The sequence below is a fragment of the Schistocerca piceifrons genome, chromosome 7 (assembly GCF_021461385.2).
Source record: "Schistocerca piceifrons isolate TAMUIC-IGC-003096 chromosome 7, iqSchPice1.1, whole genome shotgun sequence".
Lineage (NCBI taxonomy): Eukaryota > Metazoa > Arthropoda > Insecta > Orthoptera > Acrididae > Schistocerca > Schistocerca piceifrons.
Genome location: NC_060144.1, coordinates 536,908,428 through 536,929,138, shown reverse-complemented (window position 1 = coordinate 536,929,138; position 20,711 = coordinate 536,908,428). Strand labels below are relative to the sequence as shown.

The following is a 20,711-nucleotide window of genomic DNA, read 5'->3' as shown; positions in this document are numbered from 1 at the left end:
GGGTCTTTGGGAAGGACCTGGAAGCCGGTGGTATTCAGGAAGACATTAACTTTATCCACATAATCACATTTGTTCAAAAGCACAACACTGCTGCCTTTATCAGATTTTGTGGCAATGATACCATGGTGTTGTAATTTCTGTTTTAAGGAGTTGAGGGTGTGAAAGTCAATAGACCGTGGGATGTTACACATGAATTTGGTTTCCTTCTTTAGTGCATTGGCAACTACATCTTTTGCAGTGGTGTCTTTCGTTAGAGCATATTCAATATCTACTTTCATAACATCCAGTTGTTTTTCAGATGGAGGGTGGGGAGGGGCATATTTAAAACCTTTCTCAAGCACTTTTTGTTCATTTAGAGACATAACCAAGTTCGATAAGTTAATTACGCGTTGCGAAAAACTTTGTTTACAGTTTGTGGTTAGAGGTACACTCACCTTTCTAATCATAGATAATTTCTTGTTCTGCCGCAAAAATACGTCGCGAATAAAATCTTTTCTATCGATAACGTCAAACCCACAGGGGTGTAACTTTGATGTGATTGCCATATATACCACTTTTAGGTGTGTACACACGATATCACGAACACGTGTTGCTTTGCTACGGATCAGTGCCTAGACTTCCTGGAAGTCTTTGATAAATTGCGTTACAGAAACTGCAATTCTGTGCGGGTTGCCTTTGTGCTTACGAAACTAACGCATTCATCAATGAAGCAGCTGTCTTGCTGTTATGTTCTTCCAGAACATCTGCCACCCACCATTATCCAACACTGGAATAACACCTGTTCGTTGAACGTCGCGCGCCGGTTTATGTATTCAGCTGCATGAATTTCGTAAATATGGCTCGCAGCCTTGAATTCGGTAGCATAAAATAGGCTTAACCACTAACCCTGACCACTCTTCCGGTAGCTTTGCAGAGAGCAGGGCACGGTTCAGGCTACTTGCCGTCATTGCAATCTTCAGACAAAGTGTGAGTATTCCACATAAAATTTAAATGCCATCTTATATCGTGTTTCATGTGACAACAGGACTGGAGCAAGGGTGAGACATGTGATTCGTGTTGTGGTTGTTCAGAGTTCGAATCGCCGTCATGGCATTATGTTTCGCTGTCCCTTAAATTAACTGAAAGGACGATAATCAAACAACCTCTAGAAGTGGCGCAGTGGTTAGCACACTGGACTCACAGTTGAAAGGACAACGGTTCAAGTCCGCATTCGGCCACCAAAATTTATCATATCAGTGATTTTACTAGATCGCTCAAGGCAAATGCAGGAAAGATTCCTTCGAAAGGGCACCACCTATTTTCTTCCCCATCCTGGCAGCAATCCGAGCTCGGGTTCTGGCTCTAATGATCTCAATGTCGACGGCACGTTAAATCCTAATCTTCTCTTCTTTTTCTGTTTTAATCAAACAGATCGGAGACGCTTTCTCGCGTCGTTCTTTTCACATTCAGTAAGTTCTTCGTTCGTAAATATCCTCAGCTGACAAACAAAAAATAAATGTTTTCGCAGGTATTTAACTTTTTCCGACTGCGTTGTACATAGCAGACGGAAAATATATGCTGTCATCACTATCCATTTTTATTTTATATTTATTATCTGTACCGTTATGAAGATCATGCGTAACTTAATGACTTAAATTTACTTATAACAAAACATCTTTTCAAGAAAGAGTAAAACTGTGAAATAGATGTAAATGAAAATGACACATTGTATTGTATAAAAATTGTTAGTCGGGCGTACAACACCTTAAATTAGTTACCTTTGGCGTATATCGACCACTAATACCCAGTCGCTACCATTAACCTAAGAACAGAGACATAACTATTTCCTTTTCATTGTTCCTCGTAATGCTACGGTCTGTTTGATGTTTTGGAAAAGCACAGAAACAGTAGCAGAAATAACAGTTTCATTCTTCCGTGGATCACTTTTACGAGATTATTGTACATGTCTTGGTAGTGAAGCAAAAAAAAAAAAAAAAAAGAGAAAAAGAAAGTTCATATATACATGAATTCACATACTTATCGGTCTAGTTTGACAAGGATGCCACATGGCATTATGGTAGGAACCATCGAGGCTGAAGTAATTTAGGGAAGTCATGGGAAATCTAAATCAGGATGACTTTTTGGAGACTATAACTTCCGTCCTCCCGCATTAACCCCAGTTCCCTTAAAACAGCAGAATTATGTTCAGTTTAGCCCTAGTGTACAATACTTTTTTTGAGAATAAGTTATTTAGTTACGTAAAAAGCTAGGCTACGCAAATCATTCTATATACGTTGTCAGCTAACTTCAGGATAATGGCGATGATTTTTGATTTCCATTTTATGGACTGAACAGTGCCCGCCCGTGCATAGGCACTGGGGAACTGCAGCAGTCGCTATTTGTACTTTATATCGTCGATAAGAATTATTTACTGAAGCATTTTTTCTCTAAACCTTTCGTTATAACTTTGCAGTATACACTTAGTCATTGGATAGCGATATCCACCTACAAACATGGTGGTAGTATCGCGTACACAAGGAGCATGAGGGCAGTTCATTGGCGGAGCTGTCACTTTTGCTCAGGTGATTATGTAAAAAGGTGTCTGATGTGATTATGGCCTCACGGCGGGAATTAACAGACTTCGTACGCATAATGGTAGTTAGAGCTAGACATGCGGGACGTTCCATTTCGGAAATGGCTATGGAATTCAGCATTCTGGTACCCGTAGTATCAGGAGTGTGATAAGAATTCCAAATTTCGGGCATTACCTCTCATCACGAACAACGCAGTGGCCAACGGCCTACACTTAACAACCAGGAGCAGCGCCGATTGCGTACAGTTGTCAGTGTTAACAGACAAGCAACACTGCGTGTGGACGTATGACGTACGACTTACATATCCATTTGGGCAGTGTTGCGATATCAGGACGCCCGTCGCAATTGCCTCTAGTAACAAGACGACATTGGCCGTAGCGGCTCTCCTGGGGTCGTGGCCACATTCGCTGGACTCAAGACGACTGGAAAAGCGAGGTTCTGTCAGATGAGTCCCGAGTTTTGTCGGTAAGAGCTAATGGTAGGGTTCGAGTGGTTTACAGATGCCACGAATTCACGGACTCAAGTTGTCAGAAAGGCACTGAGCAAGCTGCTGTTCCCTCCATAGTTGTGTGGGGTGTATTTATCTAGACTGGGCTGGTCCTCTGGTCCAACTGAACCTATCATTGGATGGAAATGGTTATGTTCGGCTAGTTGTAGACCATTTGCAGCCATTCATGTGTTTCTTGTTCCAAAACATGTCACCGAGCGACTGTTCTTTGCGACTGGTTTGAAGAACATTCTGGAGAATTCGAGTACCGGCGTACGAAGGTGACTGTCAAACGATTCTACTGCGGCCAAAATACATAGCGCGTAAGGACCGCAAAGATAAGATACGAGAAATAAAGCCTCATACGGAGGCATACAGACAGTCGTTGTTCCATCGCTCTGTCTGGGAACTGAACAAGAAAGGAAGTGACTAGTAGTGATACAGGGAACCCACCGCCATGCACCGTACGTGGCTTACGGAGTATCTAAGTAGGTATAGATGTAGAATTATGTGATCACCACAGAACTCTGACATGACCCGTCGAGCATTTATGGAATATGATCGAGAGGCTACTTCCTGTACAAAATTCTGCGTCGGCAACTTTCGCAGTTATGGATGGCTACAAGGGCAGCATTGGTCAATATTACTGCCGGGGAATTTTATTTGTTGAGTCCATGCCGCGTCAAGTTGCTGCACTACACCCGGCAAAAGGAGATCCGACAATTTATTAGGAGGTAACCGATTGATTTTTATCGCCACAATGTAAAATACTGAAGCTTAATGTCAGTAGCCATCTCCCAGTTCATGGTAAAGATACAAAGATCTTTGGACTGAACTGTGCGTTTCAAAGTTCCATCGGCATGGTGTCCGGCTATTGTTCGCGTAATCAATAGGAAGCAGCGCTCGAGGCTGCAAGGTGAGAGCACTATGGTTGAAATGGCTCTGAAGAGAATGCGACTTAACTTCTGAGGTTATCAGTAGCCTAGAACTTAGAAGTAATTAAACCTAACTAACCTAAGGACATCACACACATGCAAGCCCGAGGCAGGGTTCGAACCTGCGACCGTAACGGTCGCTCGGTTCCAGACTGTAGCGCCTAGAACCGCACGGCCACTCCGGCCGGCTGAGAGCGCTATCCTTCGTATGTTGCTGAGCCTGGCGTGCTTACTGCTGGTGGCAGGTGGTTCCTTTTTGGTTACTCTGCATTTGTTGTGTTTAAAACCCGTCTACCATATAGCCGAATGTGATAAGTGGTAGAGTAAGGTTATTATAATGCTCCCAGCACTTTGATTCATATTTATTCGTTTCTTAAAGAAATCTTTGAGCGTGACCTTGCATCCACAGGAAATAAGTTCTATGACCTTTAATTGTACCTCAACAACTTAGATTTTCGCAGCTGTCTTTCACAGAGAAAGTTCCAGTTCAGAAAAAGGGTTGTTCAACACCTGATATTCTCATGCCTCAGTCGGGCATAGGCAACAACAAAAAATACACCGACGGAAAAAAACTGCAACACCTAGAAATAATTAGTGTATTGAAATATCGAGAATACAATTTTCTAGGTAACATATTTAACTGATTAATATTGCAAGATAAAAGGTTAACGTAAGCAGGAGATAAGCCATTGCAAATGTGAAATGCTGGTGCTTTAATAAGCGGTGTAACTGCCAGAAGACTGATGCAAATATGCAAATGTGCATTCGTTGTCTTGCACAGGTGCCGGATATCGCGTTTGTGGACTGGAGCTCCATGCCTGTCCCACATGTGCTCGATTGGAGACATGTAAGAGCGGCATGTGGGCGACCGTTATCCTGTTAGAAAACGCCCGCTTGAACCCTGTTCATGAAAGACAGCGCAACAGGTGGAATCATCTGACTGAAGTGCAAATTTACAGTCAGGATGAGTTTGATAACCACGAGAATGCCCCTGCTGTCATATGAAGTCGCCCCCCAGTCAATAGCTCCAGGTGTAGATCCAGTGTATCAGGAACGCACACAGGTTCATTGTAGGTCCTCGGATGATCTTCTTCCAACCATCACACGGCCATCACTGACACCGAGACAGAACGAGCTTTCATCAGAAAATGCAACAAACCTCCATCCTGCCAACAAATGAGCTCTGACTTGGCACCACTAAAGTCGCAAATGGCGGTGATTTGGGGTCAGTGGAATGCATGATACAGGACTTATGGCTGGGCGCCGTTCTTGAATTAACCAATCTGTAACAGTTCGTTGTGTCGCTGTTGTGCCAACTGCTGCTCAAATTTCTGCAACAGATGCAGTACGATGCGATAGAACCTTACGTCGAACACGGTCTTCCCTCTTGGCAATACCATGTGTCCCTCCGGAGCATGGTCTTCTTGCGACAACGCATTCTCTGGACCCCCGCTGCCAGCAATCATGTTAAGCGGCTATATTTCTGCCAAGACTTTCTGCAGTATCGCTGAAGGAACAGCCAGCTCCTTGTAGCCATTTTACACGACCCCGTTCAAACTCAGTGAGATGTTGATAATGGCGTCTTTGTCTTCTTAAAGGCATTCTTGGCTAACATCAACTCGCGACGTCCAGTCTTAAATGTAATTAACGTTCACGATCTTTACAGCGTGTATTTAAAGCAAACCTGATTCACATCTTCATAGTGGCGCTACTATCGCCACTCTTATGCGACTGTTGCGAAATGTGAATAGACATCATATTTCAGAAGTAGAAACACGCCTACCATCTTTCGGTTATGTAGCACAATTCTTTCGGGTTTTGCGACTTTTTCTGTCGGTGCATATTCGGAGCTTTACTTGTGAATGGTACTAACGGGAAGCTGGACTTGTGCCTGTGAAGATAGACTACATGATTTTGCTTTCCTTGTTTGAGATATGGTGATGTTGTAAATTGGGCCAAAGACAGTTTTAGAAATATATAAAAATTAAAGAAATAGCTGTAACGCTTGATAACTCAACGAATCACTTTAGTAATGGAGTTTCATTGTTATTCTTAGACAATAACTATTAAGGAGAAAGTTAGTAAGTCATGCAGACTTTCAATCAACGATCATAATATCAAGCTTAAAAAGTACTGTGAAATTTTGTCCACAATAATGGTCTGCATTTTCTTTTGCAGAAACTTTTAAACTTCCTTGTTTCGACATGACGAAAATGACTATTCAGTAGTCCAGATATCAATAAATGTTTCATTTAAAATTGGTTCAGATTAGGGGAATCGTTTGTAAATCAGTACTATCTCCAGCGGTCTTTCTAACACCATTCAGAATGAGAGACTTGACTGCCTGCTACAAATGTATCACGAGAAGATAAGGACGGACATTAGAAAAGCTTCCTTTGTAGCTATCGTAGCTAATGACACAAGAAATGATTCGGATCCCAGTCAAATGCTCCTACGGTATGCATCGAACAGAGAAATATTTGAAGGTTTTTGGAGACTCTTTATTCCAAATAACTGTAAATGTCACGTCATAACGTATCTTTTGAACAATTGGACATAATCCTTAAAGGAAGTGGACAAAACCTGCTAGCTCAACAGTTTTTGGTTCTTCAAATCTCACGAAAAGTTTAAAAAGCAGGACTTTAAACCAAATATAATCTTTTTATAGTAATGCACATTTCACGCAACTCTTATGCAAATCAATATTATTTAATAATGAGACATGCAGTAAGTATTACACGACGAAATTCAAGAATTTTCTTCCCTAACACTCTGGGGACTCCATAATTTTTCGCGACATCACAGCAACTTGTCTCCATTCTCAGAAACCATATGGACGTCAGAATGTCACTCTTATCCCTTACAAGGTGGAACTTCAACATACAGAGCTCATGAAATTCAGTCGATATCAAACACACATCAAATCGTTGCAGATCCAATAGAAATTTTAATATACCTGTATGATTAGAGCTTTTCCATGAGATTATACCTCATCAAATATAATTTTCAATCAAGCGCAATCTCGAGGTATTTGTGTGTTTATAGTTGAAGGGCTTATTTCAATAGTGGTACAAGTCAATTTTTGTTCATTCTGAGATACAGAGTCCTAAAGTTAAATGAGCGCTGAAAAATCAGCAGTTGGGATACCAGAAATAGTCAAATATATTTCTGGTATCTCAACTGCAGAATTTTCAGCGCTCATTTAAGTTTAGGAATCTGTATCTCAGAATGAACAAAAATGGACTTGTACCATTATTGAAATAAGCCCTTCAGTTAATGTACAACAGATTTAGAAATTGCTCTTTTAACATTAAGGAACTCAAAGTACTGTAGGAATTCTTCAGAGACACCCAGGGCAGAAGCTAACAAAACGTGTGTCTGTATATGTACTGATATAATGGACAGATATTCAGCCACAATACACAACATAGCTTCTACTTTGCTTAACAAGAACTAATTCACTATTGCAAGAAAGAACACCCAACAGATAGTACTGACCAGTGAAGCATAACCCACGATTGATAAAGAAGACTTTCAAACTGCACCAAATATATTTTATTGTAGGTCTGATATTAATGATAATGTAAATTAGTTGAGCTGTTGAAAATGATCTAGATTATGTTCTTAGTGAAACTACGAAACTGATAAAAATCCTCTTACAGTTCCCATGAAAACATCAGAGACAGAACGTTACTTTTCAACGCCGTAATGAATCAAAACTCATCTAAGAAGCACTATGAATTCGGAAAGACTAAATGCGCTTAAAGTGCTTTCAATGGAAAAATGTTTCCTCAGTTGTAATCAAGAGATAAAAGAGAAAAGTATTGGTTTCTTCGCGTAAATTGAAACAAGAAGAGTGAATTTAATTTTTAAATGAATAGAGCAAGCTTGAATTGTAAGAAATTAGGTTTAAGTAAGTAAAAAAGTTTGATTTTGTTATTTTAGGATTTTATCAAGGTCGTGAAGAGATTTTCTATTTGTATGTTAGTTTCCCTCTACACAGTTTAAAAATGATGACAAAAAATTTTCTGGTGCAGCATCCCTACTAATTTTAGGTACTGAAACAAGCCGTTTTTCTGCACATAAAAATTTTAGTCAGCATCCCTTCGTAATGAGCAAGATGTTGAATTCAATAGAAGGTAAGACCCCAGTATTATCAATTCCATTACTTTGTAGTAAAGTTTCACAGAAGTAGGAAGTACAATACCAAATTTCTGAAATGATGGAGATCTTTCTTGCCAGTCTTACTTTATTTACGAAATCCTTATACCGCGTTGTCAATGTAACCCTTTACTATAGAACTGCAATATTTAACAGGTAGTTTTTAAATAATTTTAGTACAACTTTTATCGGTGACAAAATGTTTGTTTTTACTTTATGTTAATTCTCTAGTGTTAAGGGGGAAAGGACGTCAAACTGGCCGACTTGGAGCAGTAGAGGCACCACTATCTATAGTTTTACAAATAAATTCCTAAAACTTTGTCAGCACGACCAGGAAGGATTCAGAATTCCCACTCTTAGCAGTGGAAGTTCGAAAACATACGAAATAACTTTTTCTTTTTTTACATGTGAAATTTCTTCATTTTTTTCACTTACCAATGGCAGCATTTGTTGCTGTAGGTACACATTTCTTCGTAAGTAAGAGAGATTCTTCGATGAATTTTGCACAGTTTACAAACCATACTTAAAGTTGTATGAAACTCTAGATTTTTCCAAATCTATGAAAAACTATGGTAAAAACTGAGGTAATTAACTATAAAATTTGTGTTTTTTCTAAACATGAAGTTTAAAATATAACAGTTCATTGGTTTTTTCATAAATTAAATATATTCTAGAGTTTCATTGAAGAATCTGTCTAACTTATGAAGAAAAGTGTACCTATAATAAACAAATGCAGCCATTAGTAAGTGAAAAAATGATGAAATTTCGTACTTAAAGAAATTTATTTTGTTATGTTTTCGAACTTCCACTGCAATTGGTGTGAATCCTGAATCCTTCCTGGTGATGCTGCCAAAGTTTTAGGAATTTATTTGTAAAAGTATAGACACTGGAAATTAAAATGTCCTGTGATGCCTCTCCTGCTCCAAGTCGGCCCATTAGACGTCCTTCCCCCCTTAAAAGCAACTTCAGATCTGGTACAACTGTAATGGACTCCGCTGTATGTATAGTAATTATGAAGATTATTTCTCACGTACATAGCTAATTGGCAGATGTACTTTTATTGAGTACTTGTAATCCCCAATTTTTTCAACAGACAATATACAGAAATAATTCTGAAAGAAAATGTTGTGTAATATTTATTTGCACACACAGACATGCCGCACGCCTGAAGATGTTACCTTCTTCTTCATAGGAGTGAGCAGAGTCACGCTTTCTGTTTCAGACCACTGCACGATCTCACATTCCCAGAGATGATGACCATGGCGTTAACCCTTGTGCTGCTGCCGTTACTTATGGCTGAGAGCGCTCTGGCCTGTACGCTGCCTGAACCATCCACCGAGAACTTCAACATCTCCACAGTGAGTCACGTTCTGTTACAGTTCGGTTGTGGAAGGTTCTTGTTGTACGACTTTCGAGTGATCTAGCGGTCACTAACGCTTTGTCATTTGATGCATGTATTACTCGTCTTGTAATATTTCACCGCCTGTACATGTTGAACTCTCACTATTGTATCTCTTAAATATACAGCTGTATAAGACAAGATTCGCATTCAAACTGTTCTTTTCCCACAACTATATACATTGACTAAAATAACTTGCTATTTAAGTAGAATTGTGCAGACGGAGTAAGCACAGTCCGCCACTCGGGATAAATTTGTAGTAGATAAGGTGTCTTAAGAGATATGGTCAGTTTTCCGGAAAATGACAGAAACGATCACTCGAAGCAAAAAAGTCTGTTAAACAGTGCTATCTATGATCATTTTTCATCTCTGCTACTATGAAACAAATCTCTCCTACTGCAAGCTTTTTGCTTACCATATGTATGGAGGAAGGTAGTATGGACCAAAAATGTCTAATAGACATGGACTGTAGAATGCAATGACCATTTGATGAGTAGATGTGTTACACAGTAGCAAAGACGAAGTAGTGCTCATACCTCTTAAGGTATTCATCTTAGAGCCCATGCTTACTAGACTTTTTTGTTTCGAACAATCGTTGCTGTCACATCCCTGAAAACTGACCATGCGTTCTGGGGCACTCTGTCCACGTAATGTTCTCTTACTTCTGTTCTTCAAGAAATAACTCAGGATTTGTATATATGAGAAGAGCAACGTTCTGTCATAATTTGTCACTCTCTTACATACTGATTTCACATGGAAGTAGTAACTTACCAATACTTCCTGTTGCGTAACAGAAACCGGCGCAGATCATAGCGGCACACTTGGAGACCGACTGAAGAACACAGAGAGCACATTTTATCAGATTTCGGGCAGTCAGTAGCTACGCGCGTGGGTCGTTTTCGAGTCGGATGTGTTGGATACTGTTTATTTTTAGGACTTCAGCGTCTAGTGTGTAAATCATAACTGAATATAAGCCTCTGGCCCTTACATCACAGCTCTGGTTTCGTTAAGAGCCTTGTAAATGTGTCTGATTTTTTTTCGAGTCATTGCCAGAAGTTTTAGCACCTATCCTATCATGTTGTCCCTTCTCGCAGTAACTCTTTTTCATGTATTCATTTCCCCACCGATTCTGTGAAGAAGTCCCATCAATCATATCTTAGCACTCGACTCATTCTCAAGCGTCTTTTCTAACTCCAGTTCTGAAACGCTTGGATTCTCATCTGTCCCGACTTTTCCAAGACTGACTTGAACATAACGCTTTTATCCCTACGTACAGCATCAGAATGATCTTGCTCAGTTTAGGGCTAACATACGATACTACTAAACTTGTTTTCGTGAAGAATGTTGTCTTTATCTGTGATAGTCTGCATCTTACCTCTGTACTTCATCTTTCGTGTATTTCTTTCATTCCAAGGTATCAGATTTTCTTCATTTCGTCTGCTCAGTTGTTACCAGTGTGATGTTACGTTTGAAGCCAATCTCACTGATGCTGCTTCTCAGTACCTATGACGTTCTTTAGAATACTTTGAACCCAGATTTTTTACTCAGCAGTCTGTTCATTCCAATAATTATGCCTGTAATACTTTCTCATTTTCACGGAGGATAACAAAATCAACTGCGAATCTTATCATTTCAGTCTTCTCACCCAGGAATTTTATTCCGCTTCTGAGTAAATCTGTTATTTTGTCCCAGCGAAGTGTTTCAGAAAGTACCTGACTGCCGTCTTCATTTAGGCAAGTGTTCATGGTTAGTTTCACTGTCTCGTATTCAGAACTTTGGCATTGATATCTGACTTTCAGCAGTTACATATTCCACTGAGAAAGAAAAAATTCATTACTGGTAACACTGTTCACGCCTCTGGAAATACAGTTACATTATAGATATATTATGTAGAATGAAGAAATGAATGAAAATTTGTGCCAGTGTGAGGATTCGAACCGTTTCCGACTCACAGGGCAGATGCGCTAACAGCTGCGTCACCCTTGCGTTGCACCACTGCACAGTTTACCCTGGTACGCTTGCCGCCTCATTGCAAAATCCATTTCGCGTCTCGGACCTGTTGGTATTCCATTTAAACTCAAACATCAATGTAGAGGGCCTTCAACTGTACTGGAATAGCTCCTCAGAACCGGAAGGGGTGGGTAACCCTGCCTTAAACCCAGGCATAGATGTTTTAAACAAGTAAAATTATGTTTTAAAAGAGACCTTTGCAAGTCTCAAACTTCTATGACGTATACATGCTGACTGAAGGAAGAAACGAAAATCTGTAACTAATTTTGTTTAAAGCACCTGTGCGTAGGTTCCTGCCAGGCTCCCCTAATACGTCAGACGCTGAGGTGATATTCCATTACAGTTGGAGACCATTTGCAATGCTGTTCAAGTCTAGGGGGAACACCAAGTCGGTTGAGGCATGAATGGGATTTTGGGCTGAGGAAGGAAGTATGCTATGGAAGTCAGTGCATTTGTCCAGAGCCACTACGCCAAGGTGACGTAGTCGTTAGTACGTCTGCCTAGTGATCAAGGGACCTGGGCTCGAATCGTGGCCTTGGACTAATTTTCATTCGTATCTTCAGTCTACATACATACATCATAGATGTTAGAGACATGAGAAGGTCTCTGGAACCATATAGCTTCATTTAAAGGGATCATTGTTCTTTGTGTTATGCTTTGCATGAAAGTTTCTACTGGTCGTTACAGGTTGTTGTAGACTAACTTCACTCGAATAGAATTACCAGACATGCTTCTTATTTATGGGGAGGCACGATGCAACAGCCGTAGCGCAAGGTATGCGGAGACTATAATCATGTAACATTTGGAAACATGATGGCTGTGTTCGTGAAGCAGGATCCCTTAGACGAGACTCTGTGTAAACTGTTCAGTTTGTGGAAGCAGGTTTACACCAAACTGACGCACTCCAGCACCAGCACACGATTCGAAACTAATTCTTAACACACACATTCAGATATACATTAAGTGAGCTGAAGACATTATCAGCAACGTATCTAACACATTATCGGTCACACTGTAGATTGAACACCGTCTCTGAACATCTCAATCTTCGTTCTTCTGCAGAATTACAACAAATTAATTTCCAATGTTATCTCTTTTGTCACGATTGTCTTTCCGCAGGCGCACAAGACCTGGTATGAGCAGTACCGCTACCCGATGCTTGCTATGGACCTCCAGGGTTGTTTGACCATCACGCAGGATCCAGGAAAAAGTAACGACACGATGAGCCTTAAGGGTTACTTCAGCCACAATTCTTTGTAAGTCACTTGGCACTTACCTACAGCCTGATATTTCCTTGAATCAAACAGTCTAGTCTAGTCTAAGCATTTGTGCCTACCAACCTGAAGCGTCCCATTGACAGCACACAGGGGCAGTCGCAGACGAACACAGCCAGGTTGTGTCTAATCGAATCCTCAGTTGGCCACTCTCAGGCGTACGAAAATTCCTCCCAGAAATAGTTTAGTTATAGACTGACTGCATTCCTGCATTTAAATATTTTAAATGAGGAGTATTCTATTTTTTAATTTTTAGCTTGATTGGTTTGTGCTGGAAGATTTTTCAACACATAAAAAAAGTTTGGTATCACCTCGGTTCCGAGAGTTCTGGAACCTATACAGAAAAATGGTACATAGATCAACATAAACATCATTTCCGCCCTTTTTATCGCTCATGAAAACCGCACATTGCATGTTGTACCACCATACAGCGAGGCCTTCCGAGGTAGTGATCCAGATTGCTGTACACACCGGTACCTGTAATACCCAGTAGCACGACTTCTTGCATTGATGCATGCCTGTATTCGTCATGGCACACTATCCACAACCTCATCAATTGACTGTTTATCCAGGATTGTCCCACTCCTCAACGGCGATTCGGATTAGATCGCACAGAATGGTTGGTGGCTCACGTTGTTCATAAACAGGCCTTTCCCATCTATTCCAGGAATGTTCGATAGGTTTCAAGTCTGGAGCACATGCCAGTCACTCTAGTCCGGCGATGTCGTTGTCCTGAAGGATTTCATTCATAGAATGTGCATGATGGGGGCGCGAATTGTCGTTCATGCGGACGAATGCCTCGCAAGTATGCTGCCGATATGGTTTCACTATCGGTCGGAGGATGGCATTCACGTATCGCGCACGCGTTACGGTGCCTTCCACGACCACGAGTGGCATACGTTGGCCCCACATAATGCCACCCCAAAACATCAGGTTACCTACACCTTACTGCACTCAATGGACAGTGTGTCTAAGGCGTTCAGCCTGACCGGGTTGCCTCCAAACACGTCTCCGACGATTGTCTGTTTGAAGGCATATGCGACACGTGTCGGTGATGAGGCAATCCTGAGCGGTCTATTCGGCATGTTGTTGTGCCCATCTGTACCACGCTGCATGGTGTCGTGGTTGCAAAGATGGACCTCGAGCTGGACGTCGGGAGTGAAGTTGTGCATCATGCAGCCTATTGCGCACAGAGTCGTAACACGACGTCCTGTGGCTTCACGAAAAGCATTATTCAACATGGTGGCGTTGCTGTCAGGGATCCTCCGAGCCATAATCCGAAGGTATCGGTCATCCACTGCAGTAGTAGCCCTTGGGCGGCCTGAGCGAAGCATGTCATCGACCGTCCCTGTTTCTCTGTATCTCCTCGATATCCGAAAAACATCGTTTTCGTTCACTCCGAGATGCCTGGACATTTCCCTTGTTGGGAGCCCTCCCTGGCACAAAGTAACAATGCGGACGATATCGAGCCGCGGTGTTGACCATCTAGGCATAGTTGAACTACAGACAACAGTAGCTGTGTACGTCCTTCCTGGTGGAATAACTGGAACTGATCGGCTGTCGGACACCCTCCGTCTAATAGGCGCTACTTATGCGTGGTTTTTTACGTCTTTGGGCGGGTTTAGTGATATCTCCGAACAGTCAAAGGGACTGTGTCTGTGATACAATGTCCACAGTCAACGTCTATCTTCAGGAGTTCTGGGAACCAGGCTGATGCAAAACTTTTTTTTTGATATATATCAAAAGCTTCCAGCTTTGTATGTGGAAGCTGAGTGCTATTCTTGAACCTTAGAGTACGTACAGATCATAGGTTTAGGGTACGTCTAGGGAATTACCATTAATTTTACTACACAGTGCTGTATATACCGAATATAGACAACCAATACCTTCATACTATACGTATATTTACAGGTTTCCAGTGACAGCTAGTGCGACACTCAAAGGGAATCAGTTGCAAACTTCATACGATGGCATATGTGAGTAAATTTTCGTTTCTCATCTCGAATGATACCAATAACATAGGGCATAAATCAGAGTTATGTATCAGTTGCCAATAAATGCACGTAAGATGACAGTATGATATTACCCGCTCTTCCAATTTTTCTAACCTGTTGACTGTGGAGAGGAAAACAATATATTTCTGTTTGCTAAACTCGTTTCCGTTTGCACAATTTTCAGTTGGTTGGATGATCAGCGGACCCAGAAACATCGTGTACATTAACGACGACTTCTACATTGACCACTATTGTATGTTGGGAACAGGTAAGCAGCTGTGAAGCGAAATTGTTACAATTTAATGTACTAAAAAATAAGTGATTTGCTAATCGCTGTATTAAATTGTGATAACTACAAAGAACTAAAGCTTGTTGAGCGAACATCTCGTACTGATTGTACTTTAGAAATGTACCATCATTAGCAACGTGAGCTATTCGTCCATCTTCAGTAACTGCAGCTATGCGCCACCAGATTATTTATTGTTGAGTACTGATGGGAGATTATCGATAATCTCATTAAATTAGTGGTACTTCAAAGTTGATTCACTAGAACTAATTTAATCATATATGATTTATTCCGAATGACTGCAAATTTTTCTGTGTTGCCTTTACGGCGCGTCTCTTTTTAATGACTCGATCTTAACCTTCACTGAGCAGTGGTTACGGCGTGGAAGCGTTGTAATAAGTGTGTTTGGTAAGGCCGAGCGTAAAATCAGGTTTTTAATTTTTTTTTGGGGGGGGGAGGGGGGGGTGGTCTTGGTGCTTGATTACTAAGTAAGCTAGGAACAACGGGTAAAAAGTTTTTGGTTTATCTCGGACCATTGGCCACTTTTACAGCTATTCGAATATCTGTCTTACTGTCGCTGTGGTACTGTAAATAAAACATGATTTCACCGAGGAAGCGCAGTTGGCGTCCAGGCAAGTTCTGTGAATAGATTAATTCCTTTTGCAAAGGATTTCAATTGGGCTTAAATTAATGTGCGGCTAATGGCACCAGTTATTTGCTGCATGCATTTCATAGCCTGTCTTCATTTACTGTGCTTACCCCCTACAGCTCGCTCTAGTACCTTGAAATCTTAACAGGTATCCTATCATCCTATCCCATGGTATTGACAGTGTTTTCCACATAATCCTTTCCTCGTCGATTTTGAGCAGAACCTCCTTATTGCTTACCTTAACAGTCCACGCAGTTATAAATATTTGTTTGCAGCACCATATCTCGAATGCTTCGATTTTATTCTGTTTTTTTCATCTGTTCATAATTCACTATCATACAATGCTGTGCTCTGCGACTGTATTTATTCCATATTCCAATCCCCCATGTCTATTAGATATTCATCTCCCTTATGTACTGAATATACCCATTCAGTATCCTTACATAGTTTCTCTATTTCTTCTTCATCTGCTTGTGACTTCGTCATGTATACTTGAGCTATTGTTGTCAGTGTTGGTTTGTTGTAGGTTATGATGAGACGAAACCAATAACTGAACCGTTCACAGTAATACAATCTCTGTCCTATCCTCTCTTTCATACCCCCGTTATGACATTATCTGTTGCTATTGATATTACCCTATACTTGTTTGACCATAAATTCTTGTCTTATTTTCGCTTCACTTCACTATATCTATATTGAGACACTGAATTTTCCTCGTGAGGTTTTCTGGCTTCCCTTCTACATTCAAACTAAGCTCCTGCCATTCGATTCCTCGACTTTTAGAATGCTATCCTTTCCTTGTCTGTTCATGTTTTCTCATGGTCACGCCCCCTTCACAGAATCCTCTGGATATCTGCATGTGGGACTAGCCCAGAAACTTTTGCCAATGGACAGATCATCATGACACTTTTTTAGATACAGGCCATTTGTTCTGTGGATTTACATTGTGTCTTAATGTAGGCGTTTCCATTGCCTTTAGCATCTTAATGCCGTCATCATTGCTGATTCTTCCGCCGGTTAGGTGCAGTCTGCTACCCAAGATCAAGGGAGTGCCCTGCACTTCTGTCCACCCATCCGCCCATTTTTTTGAAAGGGCCTTTGGCAGAACGAGGGTGACTCACTGCACAAGCCTTTGGACGCCATTGCTGATGATTTTTGTTTAAGATTCAGATAGTGGTGAGGTCAGAACCCAGAACCGACGATGTTTTAATTGCAAGTCAAGGATGATACCCATTGACTACGGATCTACCTGGTCAGCATTAAAGATGTAGAAGATGGGAACTAGCTGGCAACTTCAAAATCACTTAAATAAATATAGCATGACATATTTGCAATTTTTTAATATGTAACCTTACTTTAACTCCGCAGGGAGCTGTATTAGCTGCAAGGTGTTGGCACACCTGATCGTATGACCAAACTCCTGTAGTAGATTCGTCAGAGATAGTAAACAACATATAGTACCATATGGCTAGAGAAAAATTATGCAGTAGCTAAAAAAGTTTGGTTGGAGGTGAGGGGGGCCAAAATTTCTGAGAGTGTATTTGTTCCTTGGGGGGGGGGGGAGGGGAGGGGGAGGGAGCTGTAACAACTTTTGATATCTTGATGGAGAGGGGGTTTGATTCTCGAGGCGGGCATTTATCCTCCACTGCCATCCCCTGTGACACGTCTAGAGAAGTGTGAGACAAGAAATAGACCCAAATTTGGTGTCTAGAGTGTGTGATACATCAACAACAGGAGGTATCAAAGGGTGGGGGTGCAGCTATAACAGGAAATATCGCAGGGTGGGGATGCATACATCCTAAACACGTTGTGTCATATTGCACGACATGACAAATGCCATGATAGATGACAAGATGACATGTGTAATGTTGTACAGCATGACGTCGTGTATCATTTTACTTTACTTGACATGAAGCATTATATTACATGAAATGGTTACTAATCTCAACAGCTAATGTGTCAATACATTTTAATTTAAATATCTTTGAATCTGACAGGTAATTCGAAAAACTGTTTCCCTTCTGTTACTCCTGTAACTCCTCCCAGGACATATTCGCCTTTTTTGTGCTATGGTTTTCCAGTCTAGTAAATCGTGTTCAACCACTCGTCGTACGCGTAATATATCACATTCCACGTGGTATCATGATTGGTTCATTAAAGTGAGTTGGACTCCGGTTGGTACTTTAAGTTAAACTGATATGTATCTATGGAAACAACAATGTATGTGATGCTATCACGAACTACGGCATTCGAGGATGCCAAAAACTAGAAAACACTGTTAAAATTTTCCTTTGGAGTTTGCAAGTGGAAGTTAACGATACCCATCACTTACACCAGTTCTACAGAGAGAACACGTTTACTGTTATCTGTACAGTATTGTACACAGCTTCTAAAATGGTAGTGGCAGCATAATCAGCGTCGGGGGTCCTTTCCTCCCTTATCACTGCGACAGTTCCACAAATCACTGCAAGCTGTGATGACTCAGGCTGATTCGTTACTGCCTGCAACCCATCGAACAGCGTTAGTGCAGGCCATTACAGCAATACACGTATGTCTGAATGTAGAACACATCAGGAGTCCTACATCTGCGTCTTGCGTAAAAATGTTCAAAGGTGTGTGAATTCCTAAGGGACCAAACTGCCGAGTGCTTCAAGTCCCAAGACTTACACACTACGTAAGATAACTTAAACTGTCGTATGCTAAGACCAACATACACACCCATTCCCGAAGGAGGACTCGAACCTCCGGCAGAAGGGGCCGTGCAATCCGTGACATGACGCCTCTAACCACGAGGCCACTCAGAGTCTTGCGTAACCTGTAGGTAAACAGCGGTGGCTGGACTTGTCTTTTTTCGGTGGAAGATCATCGTGCATCACGGATAATCAGTCCAAATAACCTTTTCCTGTCCTCCAAGAATCCACTCGCATAATTACAGCTTAGTACTCACTACTGCTTCCACATATGTCATAATTTTTATCGTACTTTCCTAATCTCTATTCCATTTTCGTTGGCTGGTAGAATACGACTCAGCTACGACAAACCCTGTCAAGTTTAAGTTTTCCCATCAGACGGAATATTCTAACACGATTAGTCTTAGAAAAAGTCAGCCCTTTGATTAATCTACTGTTTTATTTTCACATGTTGGTTAATCGAGCTAACATTTAACTGAAATACAATACTTTCCTAATTTGCATACTTCTCTAAGGTTTTCAAATGTATTTGATAATAATTTCCCTAAACATTTCAACGTAGCTCAAATATTTGCCACAGTTCTCTTACTGTACCTCAACGAAAACGTACCCTTGTTATAGTAAATGTTTTTCTAAAGAATATTATGAGATAAATTTACAGAGAAGCTGACATTAAATTCAAAACACAACTCAACACCTCGCTGAATGCAGTAGTAATGATGTACTGTAGACGTGCTACTATTACTTCATGTTAAGCTCGCATAAACATAACGCACCAGGAGATGGCTCAATTCCTATCACAGCCTTGTATATTATGATGATTTCTAAATTTCGTGCTTTCAAAATTTCTTTCACGTAACTGTAATACATCTTAATAGGCGTTCATTGTTCTGAAAGTAGATATATCTGTTGCAGAGGTGTCAACAATTTTCACTGCAGACAAGTCTCCAAGCGACGAAGTAATGAAACAGGTGTGGGAAGTTGTGGCCAACCATACTGAAGTCGACAAGTCACGATACTTGAGGATCTTCTGCTAATTAATAAAACAAAAAATGTTAAACGCTCTGCTGGTTTCTCATTTCACCAAAAAAGATGAATATTTGTTATAATAAATTTCTTCTTGAACATTGTTTCGTTTGTGTGTTTTATTTCTCTTTACCGTTCCTGTAAAGAAAGTATTGCGGGAATTCTATTTGCGTCTCATTAGTGCTATATTTTTTAGTTTCTGTCTATTCTTGTACTGTAAGAATGCGTTATAATGCTCCCTGTTTTATGATTAAGTGACATCTTAATGAAATCCTTTGCGTGTATTTTGCTGCCCTATTTATTTTTATACTCATTTTTACGCCAAATATCCGGTGAAAAGTTAATTAGTTAACGGCGAATTACAAAAAAAAAAAAAATATGATTGTGGTTTAAAGTCCGAAGTGGGCGTGATCCTCATATTAAATCCTCCTGCACATATCGCAGATACTTATATGATATCCCATCGAACTTACCAACATACACCCATGTAATAGATCAAATTTCTTTCGTAGTATAAAATTATCATTTTAGGAAGCTTTCTGGACCACAGAGATCCGTATAAATGATAAAAAGAATAATGCTGAATTCTCCTCATATTGCTTCAGAGGACGCGTCAGAGCCTTATACTTCCACAAATACTTTGTAAATCTGTTAATCACCCCTAACATAGGATATTTCGCTCCAGCTATTCTTTTTTCTTTGTTACTTCAAACGTGTGTTATCTTCTAAAATACATAAAACCCTTCAAAATTTTCAGTGTTACCTCCACGAAAACGTTGAAACAGCAGAAAATTGCGGTATAATGACCTTTTGTTTTTGTCATACGTGGAACTGAAACATTCGAGGTTGTCATTGTAGAACTTGTTTGGTTCCGCAAAACATCTTCAGTTTTCTGAGCATAATAGACCTCGAAACTTCTGTTATGTTGCTTATTAAACGAACAGAGACAGATATTTAAAGTTGAAATGTAGGTTGATATTGACGAATAAATTGGAGATAAAGGGGAAAAGCGACTTGGGTTAAACGAGGCAGCTATCGGTTGCGCAAATCAATAAAATCTGGTTTCACTGGATGATTAAAGGCATGCAAGAGCAGACTCAACCATAATTAAATATAACAAAATATTCCTAATAACTTACGTGTATGCAGCCCAGTGACGTATCTGACAGTCAAGCTTGGTATGGCATTAAATCTGTACCTCTGTTTTTGAACAGCGGAAGAGCTGAA

The 20,711-nt window shown here is 40.5% G+C and overlaps 1 protein-coding gene across 1 annotated transcript; it reads left to right on the top strand.

The window, feature by feature from the left end:
* The first annotated feature begins 870 nt into the window (after positions 1-870).
* On the top strand, positions 871-19,588 carry LOC124805210. Its single transcript, XM_047265709.1, has 6 exons — positions 871-966; positions 9,379-9,514; positions 12,685-12,821; positions 14,751-14,815; positions 15,018-15,101; positions 19,374-19,588. The coding sequence occupies exons 2-6, from the start codon at positions 9,407-9,409 to the stop codon at positions 19,493-19,495; spliced, it is 516 nt and encodes a 171-aa protein (XP_047121665.1). The 5' UTR covers positions 871-966; positions 9,379-9,406; the 3' UTR covers positions 19,496-19,588.
* The last annotated feature ends 1,123 nt before the right edge of the window (positions 19,589-20,711 follow it).